Consider the following 25,067-nt stretch of genomic DNA (forward strand, 5'->3'; position numbering starts at 1 on the left):
AAACACACCAGCATCGGTTGTCAAGCAATGCTAGGGGTACAAACACAGACACACAAACATACACACACACACACACACACATATATATATATATATACATACACGACAGGCTTCTTTCAGTTTCCGTCTACCAAATCCACTCACAAGGCATTGGTCGGCCCGGGGCTATAGCAGAAGATACTTGCCCAAGGTGCCACACAGTGGGACTGAACCCGGAACCATGTGGTTGGTAAGCAAGCTACTTACCACACAGCCACTCCTGCGCCTAGAATTAATGAAAATGCCGTTGATGCTCTAGTTTCAATATAGTTTTCTGTTTGAGAAAAGTGTGTAACCCCACTCCGCTATCAACTTTGTTTCCTCATAACTTTCTTAAAATTACTTTGTCTTTTAGTGAAATTTTCTGGAGATATTTTTTTTCTTGGATCTTTTCGGTTTGAACAGCAGATTTTTAAAATAATTTCCACGTAACTAAACACTTTTAAACTTCAGTTTGTAAGATAGTTGTTTTTTTCTTCAATTTCTGCAATTTCAACCAATCAATGACGTCTATTGAGGTGAAAACATTCTGTGCCGTATGAATATGTCCCTTGTTTAAGAAACAGATTGGGTTTATTTACATTTGTGAAGAAAAAAAAAGATATCCTTCCCCCCACCCCTAACCCTAAAATAGATTGAAATGCAATAGATCGATACTAGGGTCATAATTATGGGTGACAATTTCATATGACACCGCTAGAAAACACTGCCGTTCAAACCGAAAAGATCCTTTTTCTTCGGTGAAGATTAAGATTATCATGATAGAATTTCAAGATTATCATGATAGAATTTCAGAAAATAATTGTAAACTGCACCCTCGAAAATCTAATTAAAATTATACAAACTACAAAGTGCGAGCTTTATGAGTGTTTTGTTTTTTTTTTTTTTGTGGTGGTGGTCGTGGTGGTCCTTCAAAAGAATGTTTTGTTTTATTTTGCTTTTATGTTCTTTGTTCAAATTCCACATACGTCAACTTTACTTTTTATCTTACCGCGATCGATAAAACCACTTGAGCAGAGGGGTCGATGTAATCGAACTTGTCCCCTGTAGATTAGAAAAAAATATATATATAATTATCATTGTATATAATAGTATCTTTATCGCACATAAGCAACATTATAATTATTGTATATAATATTTTTATTTTATCTAATATCGTTATTGTATATATCATCATCATTATTGTGTGATAACAGTCGTGATGGCAAAACAATTTTGGCGGGTCCCCGCAAAAGATGTGACGCTTTAAGAATGAGTCAAAATGTTGCCATTGGTCGGTCTTGTCTCAGTTTTAATTCGTAACTCTGTTCGTGTATGATGCATCTCTTCTGTTTATAGTGTTGTGTAATCAATTTAGAGACACTCCTGGAACTACACATGAGTCATAGTCTTGCTGAAAATTTAGACCCCTCCCCATGATTCTTTGTTGTATTGTACAACCCTTGTCAACCCCGTTGGAGAAAACCTACGAACATTTGCATTCCTACTACGGCAATATATATATATATATATATATATATATATATATATATATATATATATATATATATATATATATATATATATATATATTTTTTTTTTTGTGCGTTGGGGAGACTACATTGTCTAATGGGTCCTTATTCATTCAAGACGGTAGAGTGTAATTGAGTCATTCTTTGATCAGAAGCATTCCAGTCATGACCATCCTGTTTTTCGGGGGAGTTTTTTCAGTCATTGTATACCCAGTGTACATTATCTAATATTCCGTTTTAAGACACCTATTTCTTTATTACCCACAAGGGGCTAAACACAGAGGGGACAAACAAGGACAGACATAGGTATTAAGTCGATTACATCGACCCCCAGTGCGTAACTGGTACTTAATTTATCGACCCCGAAAGGATGAAAGGCAAAGTCGACCTCGGCGGAATTTGAACTCACAACGTAACGCAGAAGACACCGGATGTCATCTCAGGGGAGATTTGATTGTTATTTCTAGCTGGTCAAGTCCCTTGTCGGTTCAACAGGAATGTGTGATCAGGCGAAGGATGATGTACTCCAAATGTCAATAAATTTGGATTAAATACACGGAGGTGAGAGTGTTTATATAAAAGATTACTAAATAGCGCGAAGTATTTTGCCTGACACCGTTCTTGCTGAAACAATAGTAATAACATGTAGTCTGTTTGGTGGCGGTAAAGAATACGTACATCACCCGTTTTCGGCTTTACAAAAACCCTAACTCTAAACACCCCGTGAATGTACTCTTTACCCTTTACTTTCGCCGTTTGTTTTGTTTTGTTATATAATTTATCTAGGGACTTGGGATCTTTTCGGTTTGAACGGCAGTTTTTTAAAAATAATTTCCACGTAACTAAACACTTTTAAACTTCGTATACTGGTAGAATGTGTTTATAAAACATCTTTTTTCTCTTGGCGGCTTTTTTGAGAAAATTCTATAGTTTGTAAGATGTTTGTTGTTTTTTTTCTTCAATTTCTGCAATTTCAACCAATTAATGACGTCTATTGAGGCGAAAACATTCTGTGCCGTATGAATATGTCCCTCGTTTAAGAAACAGATTGGGTTTATTTACATTTGTGAAGAAAAAAAGATACCCTTCCCCCCACCCCTAACTCTAACCCTAAAGCAGATTGAAATGCAATAGATCGATACTAGGGTCATAATTATGGGTGACAATTTCATACGACACCGCTAGGAAAAAGTGTCGTTCAAACCGGAAAGATCCGACACTTTATGAACGAACCAGCAGTGGTGGAGGACGAACACACACACATAACGATGTGAAACTGAATCCGGAACCATGTGGTTGAGAAACAAATTCCTTGCCATCCTGCCATGCCTGCGCCATAAATAAAATGACTTCTTTCTTTCATCACCATTTTCTCATTTTAATGTCTACTTTTCCATGCTTCTATTGCTCAACGGGAATACATTGGGGAAGAGTTTCTTACGACTGAATCCTTCTCCGGTTGCCAACCCCCATCTGTTTCCAAGTGATACTTTAATCCAGTGGTTTTCAACTAGGGTTCCGCCAGTACAGTCCAGGGGTTCCGCAAGAAGTTACAAAACTGCTAAAATCGGCAGTAATTTTTAAGTCTCCTGTGCAGATATGCGTGCATAAGACTATAAAATTATTGCACAGGGGTTCCTCGAACCAGTGGAATGTTTCCTTGGGGTTCCGCTCCAGAAAAAAAAGGTTGAAAAGCACTGCATTAATCAAATATTCTTGCGTGGACAACCGGAAACAAATGACACTGCATGAACGAGCCATTTTCTTTGCAAACATCGTGTAACATAATCAAGACATGTCAAGAAGCCTGGACATCTTTTCGTGGTGGACTGCAAATAAACGACACCGTTAGCAAAGCCATCGCTTACAATTTTCTTAGACACGATTCCGTTTTACACAATGGAGATGCACTTAAATAAACACGCATTCTTTTGTATCCGGCGGATTTCGTTCAATTTCCGTCTACCGAATTCAGAGAAGTCAAGTTTATTTCAAATGAAAAGTAAACGTTGCCTTTTGCAGTTTATTTTACTCACTTCATGCTTGCCTATCACAGCAGGGTCACCTTAACTTTGTGACTTTATACAATAGAACGAAGTGATCTTATAACGGACTTTTGATGCGACAGAACGTTTATTGCTGTCATAAAAAAACATGTTTATTATGTAATTTTATTAGAGCATTAAGCTTCGGTGTGTGGTGATAGATATTTAGCAGTGGCAGTTATTACAAACCAAAGATAGTGATGATCTTAATTTCATTTTCTTTACCTCTTACTCTTTTACTTGTTTCAGTCATTTGACTGCGGCCATGCTGGAGCACCGCCTTTAATCGAGCAACTCGACCCCGGGACTTATTCTTTTTGTAAGCCCAGTACTTATTCTATCGGTCTTTTTTGCCGAACCGCTAAGTGACGGGGACGTAAACACACCAGCATCGGTTGTCAAGCAATGCTAGCGGGACAAACACAGACACACAAACACACACACACATACATATATATATACATATATACGACAGGCTTCTTTCAGTTTCCGTCTACCAAATCCACTCACAAGGCATTGGTCGGCCCGGGGCTATAGCAGAAGGCACTTGCCCAAGATGCCACGCAGTGGGACTGAACCCGCAACCATGTGGTTGGTTAGCAAGCTACTTACCACACAGCCACTCTTGCGCCTATCTAATAAAATATAACCACTTATTTCATTGGTCGGCCCGAGGCTATAGCAGAAGACACTTGCCCAAGGTGCCATGCAGTGGGACTGAACCCGCAACCATGTGGTTGGTTAGCAAGCTACTTACCACACAGCCACTCCTGCGCCTTTTATATCTTTTTTTTTTTTTTAATCTTTGTTTCAGTCATTAGATTAATTAACCCCAGTATCTTATTTTGGCGATGTTACGGTATGGAGCCCAGTCATTCTTTTTGGCGCTGAAGTCATTAAGAACTTCTTATCCTCTTCAATTTTCATCTGTCCCAATAAGGACTTCAGTAATATCAGAATCGGAACTGAATTGCAATAAGTATAAAGTGAGCCACTGGATAAGCTGCTTTGTGATTTGATTATAGTGTGGCATAGGAATCTGATAGTGAGCCATACATACTTAAGAGCCCTTGAGTGGGTTAGCAGGGTGCAGTATTGAGGGAGGTGGCTTTATGTCAGGTAATGAGAAGTTAAATTGCAATAGAGGGATAAGAACAGGTGTCTTGCAGTAAGGGGGATGCTATCAATTTTATTGGTGTTCTTTATTTTGCCAAATTGGAACGAAGCATGCCACGAGACCGTGTGAGAGTTCTTCATCTGCTAGACAGTGTGGTAACCAAGGTTAAAAAAAACATCCTGCTGCCCATAAAATGAGATATTGTATGCGAGGCCTCAACCTGCTACATGAAACACATACTCTGAATATATGATCCTCTCTGTGTATATATGCTTACCAACTGTTTAATACTCGTCAGATGTTATGGCTGTACACATCTCTACTTTGTACTTGTAAGCTTGACCTGATATCCATCTATCGATTGATCAGTTGTTGGGATACGACCTTGGGATTTCTGGAGAGTACTCAATGTCTCACACACACATCTAGGCTCTCTCTCCCTCTTCCCCCTCTCTCTCTCATATATATATACACATGCACACATACACAGAGTAAAGTATAGTTTCTCCATACACACACACTACATATACATACACGTACACACACATACTTCATACTTCCAGCACCTTCTACTGACCATCCTCCTATGCACATGTGTAGGTAGACACACAACAGGCAGCCACTCCTACCAAAATTCTTACTATAAATTCTTCCTATAACCTGCTGGAAACATTAAATCCTCCTTCTTTCTTTCTTTTCCTGAGCGTCCAATAACACTATACTTGTTGTTGTGTTTTCTCTTTGTTCATGTTTGGATTAACTATATATATATATATATATATATTTTTATCTTCATTTCACTAAATTTATCTAGCTTCTGTGTTCCTAGCACATATTTCACCTTAATGTACTGATATATGAAAAATATATGGCTTGTGTTAGAAATACCAGCGATAATAATTATTTTTATTTTATCGCAATTTGATTTGTTTACATATTTCTCGATAAATTTTGAGCGCTAGACGATATACCAGAAATCCCTAGTTTTGTCGGGACGTTCGGAGTCTGCGCAGTGATCTGATTAGTTAGAGAGAGTAAATCATTAGAAGCACATGCTTCTAGTGAGTTAGGATCTCAGAACAACAGGGCTCTTACCGATGAATTCTCCCTGGGCAAATAAATTATCTTTATTGCTGAAAAGAAAGAAACTGCAGTCTAAGAGTAACCGAGTTAGTAAATGTTTTTATCTTCATTTCACTAAATTTATCTAGCTTCTGTGTTCCTAGCACATATTTCGCCTTAATGTACTAATATATGAAAAATATATGGCTTGTGTTAGAAATACCAGCGATAATAATTATTTTTATTTTATCGCAATTTGATTTGTTTATATATATATATAAAGGGAGAGAGAGAGAGAAAATATCAAAAAACAGATTTGCTTTACAAGATTTAAGAGCATAATTTGAAATAAGGACTGGTTTTGCATTGCTCATTAAAAATATTTTCTACCTTATATATATGTATGTACAAGAGAAAACAGACTCCTGCTCTTCTTGAGTTTTGAGTTTACTAGTAAATTGATGAATATTTACAGACAAATAGAGTTAATGTATGATGCAAAAGTAAATAGCAACTGTTATCTGGACTGCGTTACAGGGTTCTGAATGTCAATAAGTAAATGATAAGAGAGTGAAAGAGAGAGGAGAATGGCATAGTTTTTTTTCTATATTTCTTAGTTTCATTTTTGAGGGAGAGAAGAGAAAAAAAAATAACACTTGATGGCTGTATACATCCCTTTGTTGTCACATGCCCACCCACATCAAGTAGGCAATAAAAATGTTCTGGGGGGGAGGGGTGGAATTAAAGATATAATGCTTTCATGGAATATAACAATTAATAGGTTAATAAATATATATTTGTTGTCAGTAAAGGGGATAAAATATAATGTGTAGACAAATATAAAATAGAAACAAATAATGAGATCTTATCATTGGTGTGAGACCATGTCATGGGGGGGGGGGTGGTGGTGGTGTCTGTGAATGTCAGCAAGCGAATAATAGGGAAGAAGTGAAAGAGGAGAATGGGACATGACCTTGGATTTTCTGGAGAGAACTCAATGTTTCACACACATAAGCACATGTAGGCTCTCTCTCTCTCTTTTTCACACCATGCATATATGAATGGTCCATTATAGAATTATATATGTTTTGTATACATAAAGGCGCAGGAGTGGCTGTGTGGTAAGTAGCTTGCTTACGAACCACATGGTTCCGGGTTCAGTCCCACTGCGTGGCACCTTGGGTAAGTGTCTTCTACTATAGCCTCGGGCCGACCAAAGCCTTGTGAGTGGTTTTGGTAGATGGAAACAGAAAGAAGCCCGTCGTATATATGTATATATATATATATATATGTGTGTGTGTGTTTGTGTGTCTGTGTTTGTCCCCCTAGCATTGCTTGACAACCGATGCTGTTGTGTTTATGTTCCCGCTACTTAGTGGTTCGGCAGAAGAGACCAATAGAATAAGTACTGGGCTTACAAAAGAATAAGTCCCGGGGTCGAGTTTCTCAATTAAAGGCGGTGCTCCAGCATGGCCACAGTCAAATGACTGAAACAAGTAAAGGAGTAAAAGAGTATAAAGGCGCAGGAGTGGCTGTGTGGTAAGTAGCTTGCTAACCAACCACATGGTTCCGGGTTCAGTCCCACTGCGTGGCACCTTAGGTAAGTGTCTTCTACTATAGCCTCGGGTCGACCAAAGCCTTGTGAGTGGTTTTGGTAGATGGAAACTGAAAGAAGTCCATCGTATATATGTATATATATATATATATATATATATATATATATATATACGTATGTGCATGTTTGTGTGTTGTGTTTGTCCCCCCAACATCACTTGACAACTGATGCTGGTGTGTATACGTCCCCGTAACTTAGCGGTTCGGCAAAAGAGACCGATAAAATAAGTACTAGGCTTACAAAAGAATAAGTCCTGGGGTCGATTTGATCGACTAAAGGCGGTGCTCCAGCATGGCCACAGTCACATGACTGAAACAAGTAAAAGAGTAAAGAGTAATGTCTGTTCCTTCTTCTTTATCAGGTATTGCTGGATGCTGTGCAAAAACTACAGTTGCTCCCCTGGACAGAGTGAAAATCTTGCTTCAAGCCCACAATCGACATTATCGACACCTAGGTAAGAATATTTCTTGGTTTCAGGCAATTTTTTAAAACTTGGACAGCTGTTTTGTTAATAGGTTAATGTCTTCTACAGAAATAGGGAATGGCTTTGAAACGTTTGTCCCTGCAGTGTAGACATAAGAAAACTCAGAACTCCCATCCTCACATCCCACCAATCAACATTTCCCTACATGAATAGGCCAAGATATCACAAAACTTGTCTTAGAAATGACTTAACAGATCCTATCAGGTGGTGCTATTAAGTCAGACATGGCCTGGGCCAGTCTTTGACCAAAACATATCTAAGTTATATATATATCATCATCATCATCGTTTAACGTCCGTTTTCCGCGCTAGCACGGGTTGGACGGTTCGACCGGGGTCTGGGAAGCCAGGGGCTGCTCCAGGCTGATCTGGCAGAGTTTCTACGGCTGGATGCCCTTCCTAACGCCAACCACTCCGCGAGTGTAGTGGGTGCTTTTTACGTGCCACCTGCACAGGTGCCAGGGGGGGGGGGAGTCCGGCATCAGCCACAATCGGTTGGAGCTTTTAACGTGCCAGTGGCATGGAAGCCAGCCAAGGCAGCGCTGGCAACGTTCGGATGGTGCTTTTTATGTGCCACTGGCACAGAAGCCAGTCGGGGCGGCACTATATATATATATATATATATATATATATCATAAAATCCCATGTAATTTGCACACCTGTGTAATTTACGTAGGTGATTTTTCAGGATAAAAATGTTACAAAAAAGCTCTACTCGTGTAAAATTCGCACTCAAAAGTTTTCAGAATTGCCAATATGGCCAGGGAGAAAAGGTTTTCAATTTAGTAGTATTTAGCATAATTTCACTTACTTATGATTAGATTTTATTAAATTTTTCATTAAATAAAAATAATTTCTATTTAATAGGTATCACATTGAAAGCTATTAAATTATGAAGTGTTTGTGTTGTTGTTCATAATAAACTTTATTTTACAATTCTTGCCCAAAAGAGATTATGTTCAATCTTTAACAACATACTTCTGTATGTCTTCTCAAATCCTGCTTGAGACTGACACACTTCAATAACCACTAAATGATCTCTCTTACTCTCTTACTTGTTTGTCATTTGACTGCGGCCATGCTGGAGCACCGCCTTTAATCGAGCAACTCGACCCCGGGACTTATTCTTTTGTAAGCCCAGTACTTATTCTAACGGTCTCTTTTGCCGAACCGCTAAGTGACGGGGACATAAACACACCAGCATCCGTTGTCAAGCAATGCTAGGGGACAAACACAGACACACTAACACACACACGCATATACACATATATACACATATACGACGAGCTTCTTTCAGTTTCCGTCTACCAAATCCACTCACAAGGCTTTGGTCGGCCCGAGGCTATAGTAGAAGACAATTACCCAAGGTGCCACGCAGTGGGACTGAACCCGGAACCATGCGGTTGGTAGACAAGCTACTTACCACACAGCCACGCACATGCTTTTTCCATTTTATTTTCGTTATTAACCGTCCTCATAACCCTCTTCATATTTACGATGGGGCCACGAACTATACGATGAAAATCCAGAGTTACTTGTGGTCAGTGAATTTTTAATAAAAATGCAAAGGTGGTTTATCAATTCAAAAATCGATATCCACGTTCTGATTTTTTAATGCTAAAAACCTTCCTGAGGACCATATTGTAACCACTGGACCAGCCATCTGGTCATGAAGAGGGAACAGACAAAGAAATGGACAGATAGACAGACATAACACCCATTAGAGGAGCACTCCGTCGGTTGCGACGATGAGGGTCCCAGCTGATACGATCAACGGAACAGCTTGCTCGTGATATTAACGTGCAAGTGGCTGAGCACTCCACAGACACGTGTACCCTTAACGTAGTTCTCGAGGAGATTCAGCGTGACACAGAGTGTGACAAGGCTGGCCCTTTGAAATACAGGTACAAGAGAAACAGGAAGAAAGAGCGAGAGAAAGTTGTGGTGAAAGAGTACAGCAGGGTTCACCACCACCCCCTGCCGGAGCCTTGTGGAGCTTTAGGTGTTTTCGCTCAATAAACACTCACAATGCCCGGTCTGGGAATCAAAACCGCGATCCTATGACCGCGAGTCTGCTGCCCTAACCACTGGGCCATTGCACCTCCACTAACACCCATTATAGTAAGACGGTTGGACACCCTTCCCAACAGCAACCACTTTACAGTGTGTACTAGGTATTTTTTTGTACCACTGACACTTGTGAGGTCATGCAGCTCAAGACTATGAAACCTGAATGAAGTAGACAGCATTATGCTAGGGGTTGAGGGTTTAAAGTATAAGGGAGATGGAGCAGAGCAGGTTCTTGTTGTAGAGGAGCTACATGACACCTGACACTTAGAGGAGAGTATCAGAATGAATCAGTAGTAACTGAAAAGAGATAAATTGTGATAAACAAGTGGTTCGTCAACATACAAATAAAAGTGAGGAGGGGGTGATCACTGTAACATATGAGTGGAGAGAGGTATATTAATATTGATTTTAAATTTTGACACAAGCCCATCAATTTGGGGGAGAGGAGTCGATTACAGCAACTCCAGCTGGTATTTATTTTATCAACCCCGCAAAGATGAAAGGCAAAGTTGGAAGAAACGCCGCTATGCAATTTTTTCAGGTGTGGTAAAGATTCTGCCAGCTCGCTGCCAAGAGAACAATATTGATATATTCTTTACTCTCTTTTACTTGTTTCAGTCGTTTGACTGCGGCCATGCTGGAGCACCGCCTTTAATCGAGCAAATCGACCCCGGGACTTATTCTTTTGTAAACCCAGTACTTATTCTATCGGTCTCTTTTGCTGAACCGCTTAGTAACGGGGACATAAACGGGGACAATTGTCAAGCAATGCTAGGGGGACAAACACAGACACACAAACACACAAATGCATATATATATATATATATATATATATACACACACACACATATATATATATACATATATACGACAGGCTTCTTTCAGTTTCCGTCTACCAAATCAACTCACAAGGCATTGGTCGGCCCGGGGCTATAGCAGAAGACACTTGCCCAAGGTGCCACGCAGTGGGACTGAACCTGGAACCATGTGGCTGGTTAGCAAGCTACTTACCACACAGCCACTCCTTCGCCTATATGCTTATTATATATTAATATGCTTATTATTTTTTCTTTTTCTTTTAGGTGTTTTTTCTTCCTTACAACATGTCATTCATAAAGAAGGTTTTCTGGGCCTCTACAAAGGAAATGGGGTTCAGATGCTACGGATTTTCCCATATTCTGCTATTCAGTTTGGTGCTTACGAAGAATTTAAAAAGGTAAATAAATTACACATTTATTCTTTTTCTCTTCCTTACTGTTTTCACTTTTACTCCTCCCACCTCTCTCTCTCATATATTTTGAGGTATTTTGACCATAAAAATGTCAAAACTGTTTAATGTCCATATTCTTCATTGTTTCTTATTTTATTTGTCCTCTTCAAATGATCAAGTATTCCAAACATTGCCAGCCTCCACTCCTTAATTACTTTTTCTTTTCTTGTTTTCCAAGAATATCTGAGTAAAGAACAATCAGTTTTATAGCTTCTTACTGTTGTATATGATATACAAGAATCCTTTGATACACAAAATATATGAAAAGATTAAACTTTATATATGCATATATCTCTAATGTTTATATTTATTTACATAAATATTTCACACACACACACACACACATATCAATAACATTTGGCAGAACCGTTAGGACGCCGGGCGAAATGCGCAGCCGTATTTCGTCTGCCGTTACGTTCTAGGTTCAAATTCCGCCGAGGTCGACTTTGCCTTTCATCCTTTCGGGGTCGATAAATTAAGTACCAGTTACACACTGGGCTCGATGTAATCCACTTAATCCGTAGTTTCATGCAAGGTGGCGAGCTGGGAGAAACGTTACCACGTCGGGTGATATGTGTAGCCTTATTTCGTCTGCCGTTACGTACTGAGTTCATGTTCCGCCGAGGTTTACTTTGCCTTTCATCCTTTCGGGGTCGATAAATTAAGTACCAGTTATGCACTGGGGGTCGATGTAATCCACTTAATCCGTTTGTCTGTCCCCTCTTGTTTAGCCCCTTGTGGGTACTAAAGAAATATATTCAACATTATCCCAAAACAAATCAAAGAAAAAGGTCCCATCACATTCAAATGAAACCTGGATAAGTTTCTTCAAGGGATGCCAGATAAGCTGCCTATACCTGGATACATCTCAGTCAACAACAAATCCCTATTTGAAAGGGCCATGATACCACTAAAACTTGATTTCACCCAACCCTTTAGCATTTAATCCGGCCATATCCAGCTCAAATATTTTACGTGTTTTCTGTTAAAACTGACTGGATCCAACCTCTCGCACCTACCCTACAATGTCATTCATTCTAAAAATATACAAAAACACTATTTAAATCTTGACGCCACAAACAATGTGTGATTAACTATGTTTAACAAAGAAATCTATCTGGGTGCTAAAGGGTTAAAAATAACTGAACAGGTTCTGTCATGTGGTGCTATTAAGTTAAGCATGGCCTGAGCCGGTTCTGGCTGAAATTTAAGTTATTTTCTAAATAAAATAAATACAACCCTTTGTAATTTATTTTATACTAGCAGTATCGCCTGGCGTTGCTCGGGTTTATAAGGGAAATAACTATATAAGCATTTTTAGAGAGTTATAGCCAAAAAAATGCATTAAAAATGGGGAAAAAATGATGGTAGATTTTTTTTTAATTCGTTGACTCATCGTAGACATTTTTAGAGAGTTACTTCCCTTATATAATAGCGAAAAAATGCATTAAAATGGAAAGAAATAATGGTAAATTTTTTTTAAATCGTAGACTCATGGTAGACGCACGCTAATACCCAGAAGGGCTAGATATGAATCACGACTATAAGATACCCGGTTTTGGTTAAACTGCACCACAAAATGTGGGAGCAGTTAGGAATCTAAATCGTAGGAGACAGACACACAACTTCTCTTTTATATATAAAGATAAAATAAAATACAAACAGTTGTACAGGGACGACAAATAGATTCAGTATGGCTAATTACTTTGTAATAAATACATCTCTCATAATTTAATCATCTGCTGATTGTATTAAGGGCTAATACATCGTTAGTGAATTCGTTATTGTGTCCCAAATACATATCAGGAAATTCATTGTCATGTTTGTTTTTGTTGTCCACATAGTAAATACATTGTGTGACTGTGTGGTAAGAGGTTTGCTTCCCAACCATATGGTTCCGGGTTCAAGTCTCCTTTACTGTAGCACCGGGTTTATCAAAGTCTGGTGAGTGAATTTCACCGATAGAAACTGGAAAAAAAAATCTGTTGTCATCTATACTGTTGGGAGTAGCCTCTATGCAGTTGCTTGACCTGCTAGAAATAGCAACCAACTTTCCTCAAATAACAGCCTGCTGTCTTAAAAAAAATGACATCTTGTATAATGTAGTCCAGAGTACAGAATACCTGATAATAGATGAGGTGGTCATGGCCAGAACACTTCTGTTCAAATAAAACTTACTTACAGCTAGACAGTAGCATCTCCAGCTCTACTTCAAAAAATCCCTTAAGGTCACACTCTATCAACTTTGAATGATTACATTGAATAATGTAGTCCATGGTGAATTATGCCAGTAAAGCAATAAATAAATAAATGGCAGAATTGTGGGGGATTGAATGTTAAGTTAAGTTAATTTTTTTACTCAAAAGGCAAAAAGCAAGGCCATGTAGGGGGTCATGGAGTTATGTACAGGGAGGGTGTTCATGCAAAGAGTTCAAACCATTTCTGGTCAAGAGAGACTTTGAACTGAGCAGTCGTCAGCATCTTCACTATCTCGTCCGGCAGCTTATTCCACGGATCCGCAACCCAAACGGAGAAAGCCCCTCTATCGTCGCAGATAAAGCTTTTCGGAGTGACCCCGCAGCCAACGCTCTGGAGCAGGAGTGAAGAACAGCTCTTTCGAGAGGTTACACTTTCCACTTATGATGTTGTGAGTGAGAATGAGAATGTCTTTGATTACAGCTCAGTTAGAGCAGTGTCTAAACAATTCTATCAAATATAGCAATTTGTTAAACTTCTCTGAGCTTTGAAGGTTTGGTATTTTGTCCTGTTTTTGTACATAACCCTGGTTTTGTACTTAGCCCTAGGTTTGTACATAACCCTGGTTTTGTACTTAGCCCTGGTTTTGTATTTAGCCCTAGGTTTGTACATAACCCTGGTTTTGTTCTTAGCCCTAGATTTGTACATAACCCTGGTTTTGTACTTAGCCCTAGGTTTGTACATAACCCTGGTTTTGTACATAACCCTGGTTTTGTACTTAGCCCTGGTTTTGTACACAACCCTGGTTTTGTATTTAGCCCTAGTTTTGTACATAACCCTGGTTTTGTACTTAGCCCTAGTTTTGTACATAACTCTGGTTTTGTACATAACCCTGGTTTTGTACATAACCCTGGTTTTGTACTTAGCCCTTGTTTTGTACATAACCTGGTTTTGTACATAACCCTGGTTTTGTACATAACCCTGGTTTTGTACTTAGCCCTAGGTTTGTACATAACTCTGATTTTGTACTTAGCCTTGGATTTGTACTTAAACCTAATTTCGTATTAACCTTGGGTTTATGCTTAACCTTGGTTTTGTATTTTGCCCTGGTTTGGCTCTTAGCTGTTGTTTTATAATAAGTCCTAGTTTTATAATGTTGGTTGGATAAATCTTTCATTGGGTGTGACTTGGAGTGATATGTTACATAAAATTAAGTGTTCAGAAAAACACTTGTTCTGTGTTTCAAGTAGGTAATCCATTACAGTAAACCCTCAGCTTCTATTTAAAACTTGATACACCAACAGCAGCAGCAACAACAACAACAACAGAGAGGGTTTTTCATGATAACAGGATGAGGCCACTGGTAAATAATAAGTGTAAATGACAGACCTAAAAAAAAATTTCATGTCCTCACCCTCACATCCTGAAAAACAAAATAAAAACACACCAAGTGGTGTTTGTCTCCTTCCCCTCCTCCAAGTCAATTTGTTGCGCAAAAGCAGCAAACATAGAAACTTCTCAGACTGTCTTCTTAGTTTGTCCACCTCTAATTTGTTGCCCAATTTGTGTGTTTCTGAATTGTGATAAACTTTTCAACAGATTCTCAAGTCGGTTACAAATTGTCACACTCACATTGTCAAGCTGACGGCTGGATCCTTAGCAGGTAACTATACACTTTTCATCACACAAAGCAAGCATGACCTTTTATTGAGTGATATTTTTAATCATCATCATCATTATCATCATCGTTGTTGTTATTATTATTGTTATTTCTCTTTTAGTGGGGGGGGGTTCCACCATCTTCATTTCATTTTTTTCCTCATCTATTGAAATATGTTTGGCCTCATTCTTCACAAAAGATTTTTGGGGAATGATGAATTTATAAACTTCATCCTTTGTTTTTATATTTTTTATACAGTTGTTGTTATCATTATTTGATTGGCTGAAACTGCCCAAAATTGTTGTCCTTATGCCAACACAAGAATTTGTTATTATCATTACTATTATTATTATTATATTATTATTATTACTACTACTATTGCTCTCAAAAAGTTCATTTCTTTTGTTATTATTGTTTCTAGGTCATTGTTATTGTTTAAAGGTCAAAGAATAACATTCTGTTGCTATAAAGGTCAGTGAATGTGGCCAAGACAGTAGAGCTGGCCTCAATAAAGTGTAAACAAAGTTTATAGTTCTCTACTCTAGGGCTGAGATTAGGTGAACTCATTGTTCATGCCATTCAGTAAAGATACTGGGATCACTTTGATTGCCTTTCTCTCTTCCTTATAAAAGCTGGTATTGTAAATCAGTTTAACCAAATGAGCAACTGCACTGTAGAAATTAACCTTGTACTTCGAATTCATTTGAGTGTACCCGTTCATTACACAAACTAGAATACAGTAGGCCTGTTTAGTAGTTGGTACTGTAGAGCAGTTCTGCCTATTAGTTGGTACTGTAGAGCAGGTCTGCCTACTAGTTGGTACTACAGATCAAGTTTGTCTACTAGTTGGTACTACAGATCAAGTTTGTCTACTAGTTGGTACTACAGATCAAGTTTGTCTACTAGTTGGTACTACAGAGCAAGTTTGTCTACTAGTTGGTACTACAGAGCAAGTTTGTCTACTAGTTGGTACTACAGAGCAAGTTTGTCTACTAGTTGGTACTACAGAGCAAGTTTGTCTACTAGTTGGTACTACAGAGCAAGTTGGTCTACTAGTTGGTACTACAGAGCAAGTTTGTCTACTAGTTGGTACTACAGAGCAAGTTTGTCTACTAGTTGGTACAACAGAGCAAGTTTGTCTACAAGTTAGTACCACAGAGTAGGTCTTTCTGCAAGCTAGGTCTTTCTACTATAGGGCAAGTTTGTGTAGCATTTGGTATTATAGAGCAGGTCAGTCTACTAGTTGGTACAACAGAGCAAAGTCTGTGTACTAGTTTATAGATTATGGTTGACCCAAAAGCTCCACTTTAGATCAGTGACAGTCACATATTGTTGTAGATAAGTATAATTATCCTGATAGCCTAAAAGAGTAAAGACCCTCTTTGATCATGAATGACCATAGAATTGCACCTAGAAAGCTTCCCCTGGCCCCCCAATAACTCAACACTTACACAATTCAGGAAGAGAAACAGTTAAGGAAATTAAGCTGACTTCATCATCATCATTGTTCGACCGTGGTCGAGACAATGGAATTTACCATGCTACGCCAGACTTCACGGTCCATCATGGCATTACGGAGGTCCTGTTGCTGGATGCCTGTATCCCTGGAGATTACATCAGGGTAGGAGAGTGTGCGCCCTCTGGTATTGCAAGTAGATGGCTTCCAGAGGAGAAGAGTAGAAATTACTTCTTTTTCAGCTCTACAACAATGTCCAGCAAACTGGACTCTCCTACCTTTCACAAGAGATGACACAGGTGGTAGTTTCCCATATATTTGCATTTTGGTTGGATGGCGCTTCCACGAGAGATTTTGAGCTCTCATAAGGAGGCGAGTGTAGGTTCCATCCAACCGCCTCTCAAGCTTCTTTGATAACGTCCAGGTTTCTGAGCCATATAGTAGAATTGGTTCGACTGTGGCTTTGAAGATTTCAAGTTTGAAGTCTCTACTTAGATTTGATGACCAGATCTTATGCATGTCATTTCAGGCTGACCAGGCCATACCCTTTCTAGTTAGAAAGTCTTTTCTAACTTGGCCACACACATGCTGTAGCCCCTATTACAGGATATAAACTGATCGTCTTGTGTCCTATTCTTTATTCATCACTATGACCAGATGGAAACATGGGTGTTTAAGGCTGGTTATTCAGCATCATTAACGGTTATCTTTAATTTCTTCAGATCTTCGTGGATTATTCTTCACTGCTGTTTTTTGTGTCCATTCCATATTTGTAGCCATAATTTATTTATCTTAAACAGAAAAAACACCATGCTCACTAATACTGGCATTTATCAAATTGGTGTGTTGTTTTATGGTGCCAAATCATGGTTACCAGGATGTCTTTGTCAAATTCTCTGAATATTACGGATTTAACTGTCTGGAATAATCCCATTCTTGACAAATTTGTTTTTGCCATCTCACCATTCTGAATTATATCAGAATACTAGTTGCACTGGTTAACCTTGGCAATCAAATGAATTATTCAGTGTTACTATATAAACTATAATATATCGTATGTATGTAGTCCAGTGGCTAAAACTTAGGTTGTTAGCTGTGTGGCTTCCTCATGGTAAGTGGCAGAATGAATTTTGTGTGTGAATAGTTATTTGTGTTTGTACGCTGTTAAAGTTTAAGTCTTGCTTTCTACTTTTGTATGAAAGCTTTTTTTGTTTATCCGTGCTTTGTTTGTGGCATTTGCTGAGCATAGGTAGAGTGGGAAGACCTGGAATTTGGAGGACTTATTTTTTTGCACATATGTCTATGTGACCACTCAGTGGAATCTGTCTAGTACTGGGGCCTCGTATTTGTTGTCAGTGAATGGTCAGTCTATTTCTTCGAGTAAGCTTTGTTTGACCTATGTAATCTTCTTTACATCCTTGGCATTTGATAGCATATATTAAATTCCTTGAAGAACATGTAAAATGATTTCTGTGGCTGGATACCCTTCCCAATGCCAACCACTTCATAGTATGTTGTACTGGATGGTTTTTTTTCCCTGCCATCAGCACTAGTGAAGACTACAAACCCCAAATGAGGTGGTAGTGGGAAACCTTATGCTTAGGAGACTCAAAAGTATGAGAAAAAAGGCCTGAGTCTTTGAGGACTCATATTTCACAAGAGAGGATAGGGGTTGGAGCAGGAAGTATCTCTTTGGGAATAATAGCCGAATGAGTGATAGTTTATATATCCGTGACCTTAAAGAAACTTAAAACACCTTTAATGTATTTGATTGGTTAACAAACATTTTTTCTGATTTACTTTTTGCAGGTATGGTGGCGCTAGTGGTTACTTACCCTCTGGATGTGGTACGATCTCGTTTAGCTTTCCAAGTGAAAGGTGAACATCTTTATGTCGGCATCGTGGACACGATGAAGTCAATTATCCATCTGGAAGGTGGAACCACTGCACTTTACAAAGGCATGGTGCCCTCAATACTGGGTATTTCACCATATGCTGGTAATTATTTACCTCCTTACCTCCCTCACTTCTCTAATCAATGTTGTGTTTCATATTAACCCTTTACTGTTTAAACTGGCTGCATCAGGCCAAGATATTCTACTTATTTATGGCTCAAGCTGGCCAAATCTGGTCTCTCACACCTGCCCTACAATGTCATACTAAAAGTATACAATCGCCTCATTGAAATCTGTCCATTCGGATTGAAATCTCAACTCCTTATATATCACAGGCTTCTTTCACATCATTGAAATCTCAAAGCTACAAGATAATGCATGGTAGATTCAAAACAATGTAAATAAACTAGCATTACATTTGACAGAATAATCTGAACGCTAGCAGGTTGAGCAGAATTTGTCACTACATAGTCACAGTGGAGAGATCTAAATTATTGTTAGTGTGTTATGTCCCTGAGAAAGGCAGCTAAATACGGATCTTTTCGGTTTGACCGGCAGTTTTTTAAAATAATTTCCACGTAACTAAACACTTTTAAACTTCGTATACTGAAAGAATGTGTTTATTAAACATCTTTTTCTCTTGGCTTTATTGAGAAAATTCTATAGTTTGTAAGATATTTGTTGGTTTTTTTTTCTTCAATTTCTGCAATTTCAACCAATCAATGACATCTATTGAGGTGAAAACATTCTGTGCCATATGAATATGTCCCTCGCTTAAGAAACAGATTGGGTTTATTTACATTTCTGAAGAAAAAAAGATACCCTTCCCTACTAACCCTAACCCAGATTGAAATGCAATAGATCGATACTAGGGTCATAATAGTTTGTAAGATATTTGTTGTTTTTTTTTTCTTCAATTTCTGCAATTTCAACCAATCAATGACATCTATTGAGGTGAAAACATTCTGTGCCGTATGAATATGTCCCTCGTTTAAGAAACAGATTGGGTTTATTTACATTTGTGAAGAAAAAAAGATACCCTTCCCTACTAACCCTAACCCAGATTGAAATGCAATAGATCGATACTAGGGTCATAATAGTTTGTAAGATATTTGTTGTTTTTTTTTTCTTCAATTTCTGCAATTTCAACCAATCAATGACATCTATTGAGGTGAAAACATTCTGTGCCGTATGAATATGTCCCTCGTTTAAGAAACAGATTGGGTTTATTTACATTTCTGAAGGAAAAAAGATACCCTTCCCTACTAACCCTAACCCAGATTGAAATGCAATAGATCGATACTAGGGTCATAATTATGGGTGACAATTTCATATGACACCACTAGAAAAAACTGCCGTTCAAACCGAAAATATCCCTAAATACTAATTGCCGAATGCATATAAATGTTGCTACTTCACAGTTGCGCAGTTAATTGTAGGAAGTTGTAAACAGAATTACTCATCAGTCTCGTTAGTCAAGCATAAATAAATAGGTGTAATACAAGAAATAAAGCTTTTTGTTATATGACCTTGATTCAGTCGTCAGACTGCAGCCATGCTGGAGCACCACCTTAAAAAATTTCCATTGAATGAATCATCCACAATCTTTTTTTATAAGCCTGGTGCTTATTCCATCGGTTCCTTTTTGACAGACTGCTAAGTTACAGGGGCATAAACACACCAACAACAACAACAACATCATAAAATTGATTACATTTGTTTGTTTATTTTAGGTTTATCTTTCACATGTTTCGAGATAATGAAAAACTTGTGTTTAGACTACTTTCCTGAAAGTCTTGGAAGACCCTGCCAGAAGACAACGGGCGGGATTATTCTTATTCTTCCTGCCAAATTGCTCTGTGGTGCCTGGGCTGGAGTTATCGCCCAAACAACAGCGTGAGTAATGTATTCTTTCTTTTAATCTCTATATATATAAACGGCAAAATGTCTGCATGTGTGTCCTTTATACAAATCCACAATTTTTCAGTTAGAGGGCTTGCACTTTCTATGGTCATTCAAAACCGTCCAAGGGTGGTCGTGCACATCTTTACATTTCCCCAGTCACCCCGTAAATCTCTCTATATATAAATGGCAAAATGTCTGCATGTGTGTCCTTTATACAAATCCACAATTTTTCAGTTAGAGGGCTTGCACTTTCTATGGTCATTCAAAACCGTCCAAGGGTGGTCGTGCACATCTTTACATTTCCCCAGTCACCCCGTAAATCTCTCTATATATAAATGGCAAAATGTCTGCATGTGTGTCCTTTATACAAATCCACAATTTTTCAGTTAGAGGGCTCGCACTTTCTATGGTCATTCAAAACCGTCCAAGGGTGGTCGTGCACATCTTTACATTTCCCCAGTCACCCTGCAAAGCCATTTAAAAATCAATAGAAGTGACTTTTTTGTGAATTTTCTATCCAAAACCCAATCAAAATGCCCGAAACTTGATACGCCAATTGAATGCTAGCTATCTGTATGTGACTGGTCGGAGATTTGGACAGTACTCGCGTGTATGTGTGCACGCACGCAGCTGTATATGCATGCACTAGCACTATGACCCAGCATTGCCGGGTCATAGTGCTAGTACTGTATTAAGGGACAACAACAAGATCATACTCTTTTACTCTCTCTCTCTTTTACTTGTTTCAGTCATTTGACTGCGGCCATGCTGGAGCACCGCCTTTAATCGAGCAACTCGACCCCGGGACTTATTCTTTTGTAAGCCCAGTACTTATTCTATCGGTCTCTTTTGCCGAACCGCTAAGTAACAAGGACATAAACACACCAGCATCGGTTGTCAAGCAATGCTAGGGGGACAAACACAGACACACAAACATACACACACACATACATATATACAATGGGCTTCTTTCAGTTTCCGTCTACCAAATCCACTCACAAGGCTTTTGTCAGCTCGAGGCTATAGTAGAAGACACTTGCCCAAGGTGCCGCGCAGTGGGACTGAACCCGGAACCATGTGGTTGGTAAACAAGCTACTTACCACACAGCCACTTATTCTATCGGACTCTTTTGCCGAACCGCTAAGTAACAAGGACATAAACACACCAGCATCGGTTGTCAAGCAATGCTAGGGGGACAAACACAGACACACAAACATACACACACACACATACATACATATATACGACGGGCTTCTTTCAGTTTCCGTCTACCAAATCCACTCACAAGGCTTTTGTCAGCTCGAAGCTATAGTAGAAGACACTTGCCCAAGGTGCCGCGCAGTGGGACTAAACCCGGAACCATGTGGTTGGTAAACAAGCTACTTACCACACAGCCACTCCCGTGCCTATCATCATCATCTTTATTTATCATCTGTCTTCTGTGCTGGCATGAGTTGGATGGCTCAACAAGATCCAACAGGCCAGAAGTCTGTGTTGTAATTCAGTGGCTGCATAGGCATGGTTCTACATCTGGATGTTCTTCATAACATCAACCATTTTACAAAGTGTACTGGGTGACTTTTGCATGGCACCAGCACTGGATAGTTATCTTTTTGTCTTCTACTTGTTTTACTCAATGGTTCGTGACCATGCTCGGACACTGCCTTGTCTTAGTCAAACAAATCAGCTCCAATACCAGTACGTTTTTTTTTTAAAGTTTGGTACTTATTCCATCAGTCTTTTTTGTTGAACTACTAAGTTAAAGGGATGTACACAATGGTCCAGTGGTTAGGGCAGCGGACTCGCGGTCATAGGATCGCGGTTTCGATTCTCAGACCGGGCGTTGTGAGTGTTTATTGAGCAAAAACACCTAAAGCTCCACGAGGCTCCGGCAGGGGATGGTGGTGATCCCTGCTGTACTCTTTCACCACAACTTTCTCTCACTCTTACTTCCTGTTTCTGTTGTACCTGTATTTCAAAGGGCCAGCCTTGTCACTCTCTGTGTCACGCTGAATATCCCCAAGAACTACGTTAAGGGTACACGTGTCTGTGGAGTGCTCAGCCACTTACACGTTAATTTCACGAGCAGGCTGTTCCGTTGATTCGGATCAACCGGAACCCTCGTCGTCGTAACCGACGGAGTGCTTCCATCCACACAAACCAAAACCAGTTGTCAAGTGAGTGTAGGGGGATAATCACAAACGGACACTTCCAAACAGTTTCCATCAGTTCACTTGCAAGGCACAGGTCAGCCTGGGGATACAGTAAATGATACTTGCTAAAGGTGCCACACAGTGGGACTGAACCCCAAACCACATGGTTGCAAAAGCAAGTTTCTTAACCCTTTCGTTACCAACCCGGCTGAAACCAGCTCTGGCTCTGTCGTACAAATGTCTTGTTTTCATAAGTTTTGAATTAAAATCTTCCGCCAAACCTTAGTCACAATTTATGTTCCTAACACTAGCTTAATGATAACTAAGTTATTATACTAAATTCTTTGTTATATTTAATCCTTTCGATACCAAACTGACTGAAACTGCCTCTATCTCTGTTGTACAAATGTCTTGTTTTCATAAGTTTTGAATTAAAATCTTTCACCAAACCTTAGTCACAATTTATGTTCCTAACACTAACTTAATGATAACTAAATAATTTTACTAAATTCTTTGTTATATTTAAAGTAATTGAAAGAAACACAGAGCATCTCAAAATAAATACGGTAATGAAAGGGTTAAGCACAGTCATGCTGACACATCTACAGCCATGCTTCATATGTTTTCATCATTAAGGACTTTGTGTCCTCAGATAATCCCTACTCAATGAGGATATAAACATTTTTGCATTCAGTGCAACATTCTTGCTATTTTTTCCCAATCTCTAAACTGAAGAACTTCTGGTGCTTGGAGTGCAAATATGTCAAACTTTGAAGCTAATGTGCAGCATGTAATCTTAAATGCAGCTTATGAAGTGCACATTTGTAAATTAAAGCATCTGCAACATTTTGGTGTGTGTTGCACTAATACAGCAACTGAGCAGCTGTACACATGTACCTTCTATTTTTTTTTTTGTTTCTTTTTATATTAGTTCTCTTAGAAGAGGTTATTCCTCTTTAGTGAGGGTCTTGGATAGATTTTGAATTCAGAACTCACGAAGCTGGAATAGACACAACAACACATCCCCACATATGCTCTACCAATTCTGCCAATCCACCGCCCTGGGGCTGGTACTTTGTTTATCAACCCCAAAATGATGGCAGGTAAAGTGGTCGTCAGCAGTATTAGAACCAGGGACAATACTCACACAGCGTTTAATTTGGTGTGTGTTGCACCAATACAGCAACTGTGCACCTTACACGTGTACCTTCTATTTTTTTTCTATTTATATTAGTTCTCTTAAAAGAGGTTATTCCTCTTTAGAGAGGGTCTTGGATGGATTTTGAATTCAGAACTCATGAAGCTGGAATAGACACCACAACACATCCCCACATATGCTCTACCAATTCTGCCAATCCACCGCCCTGGGGCTGGTACTTTGTTTATCAACCCCAAAATGATGGCAGGTAAAGTGGTCGTCAGCAGTATTAGAACCAGGGACAATACTCACACAGCGTTTAATTTGGTGTGTGTTGCACCAATACAGCAACTGTGCACCTTACACGTGTACCTTCTATTTTTTTTTTTCTATTTATATTAGTTCTCTTAAAAGAGGTTATTCCTCTTTAGTGAGGGTCTTGGATGGATTTTGAACTCAGAACTCACGAAGCTGGAATAGACACCACAACACATCCCCACATATGCTCTACCAATTCTGCCGATCCATCGCCCTGGGGCTGATACTTTATCTATCAACCCCAAAATGATGGAAAGTAAGGTTGTCAGCAACAGTATTAGAACCAGGGACAATACTCACACAGCATTTAATCTGATGCTTCATTGACTCTGTCAATTCACCACCTAAAATGTGCGATGTATGCACTCTTGTGCATGTGTATATACAGCTATATTACACACATAGATGTAAGTACATTTGTATACATGATCATGTACAAACATATGGTTAAAGCACCATCCGTTCGTGGCCGTTGCCAACCTCGCCTGGCCTCTGTGCCGGTGGCACGTAAAAAGCACCATCTAATCGTGGCTGTTTGCCAGCCTCTTCTGGCACCTGTGCCGGTGGCACGTAAAAAGCACCATTCCAATCATGACTGTTTGCCAGCCTCATCTGGCACCCGTGCCGGTGGCACGTAAAAAGCACCCACTACACTCATGGAGTGGTTGGTGTTAGGAAGGGCATCCAGCCGTAGAAACATTGCCAGATCAGACTGGGCCTGGTGCAGCCTTCTGGCTTCCCAGACCCCAGTTGAACCGTCCAACCCATGCCAGCATGGAAAGTGGACGCTAAATGATGATGATGATGATGAATTGGGGTTATTTCTCTGTCTTTGTTTTAATTTTTTTTCTTTTTTTGTCTTTTCATAAACTTGTCTAAAAGTTGCAACTTATCTTACAGTTATCCATTGGATGTTGTCAGACGGCGAATGCAACTGTCCCGAATGTTGCCAGAATCCCACAAATATGATCAGTAAGTGACATATATTGTCTGTTCTTAATCTTTGATTGAGCGTGACTAAGCTTTCCACATGACCACATACTGGCCCAGATTTGAGTTCTGTGTGACCTAATGTTGACCTGTCACACAGTTACTCTTAGACATGGCCCAAAATCAAAATATTAGCTTCTTCC

At 39.1% G+C, this 25,067-nt stretch overlaps 1 protein-coding gene across 1 annotated transcript in view; it reads left to right on the plus strand.

Moving 5' to 3' along the window:
* LOC115223983 (graves disease carrier protein homolog) overlaps positions 1-25,067 on the plus strand; it is a 33,321-nt gene that overhangs the window by 5,519 nt on the left and 2,735 nt on the right. Inside the window, exons 2-7 of the mRNA XM_029794757.2 lie at positions 7,751-7,843; positions 11,025-11,158; positions 15,008-15,071; positions 18,334-18,522; positions 20,153-20,315; positions 24,835-24,906. Coding sequence (XP_029650617.1) covers positions 7,751-7,843; positions 11,025-11,158; positions 15,008-15,071; positions 18,334-18,522; positions 20,153-20,315; positions 24,835-24,906 — 715 coding nt within the window. The remainder of the gene's footprint in view (positions 1-7,750; positions 7,844-11,024; positions 11,159-15,007; positions 15,072-18,333; positions 18,523-20,152; positions 20,316-24,834; positions 24,907-25,067) is intronic.

This window comes from Octopus sinensis, linkage group LG24 (assembly GCF_006345805.1).
Source record: "Octopus sinensis linkage group LG24, ASM634580v1, whole genome shotgun sequence".
In the NCBI taxonomy this organism is placed as follows: Eukaryota; Metazoa; Mollusca; class Cephalopoda; order Octopoda; family Octopodidae; genus Octopus; species Octopus sinensis.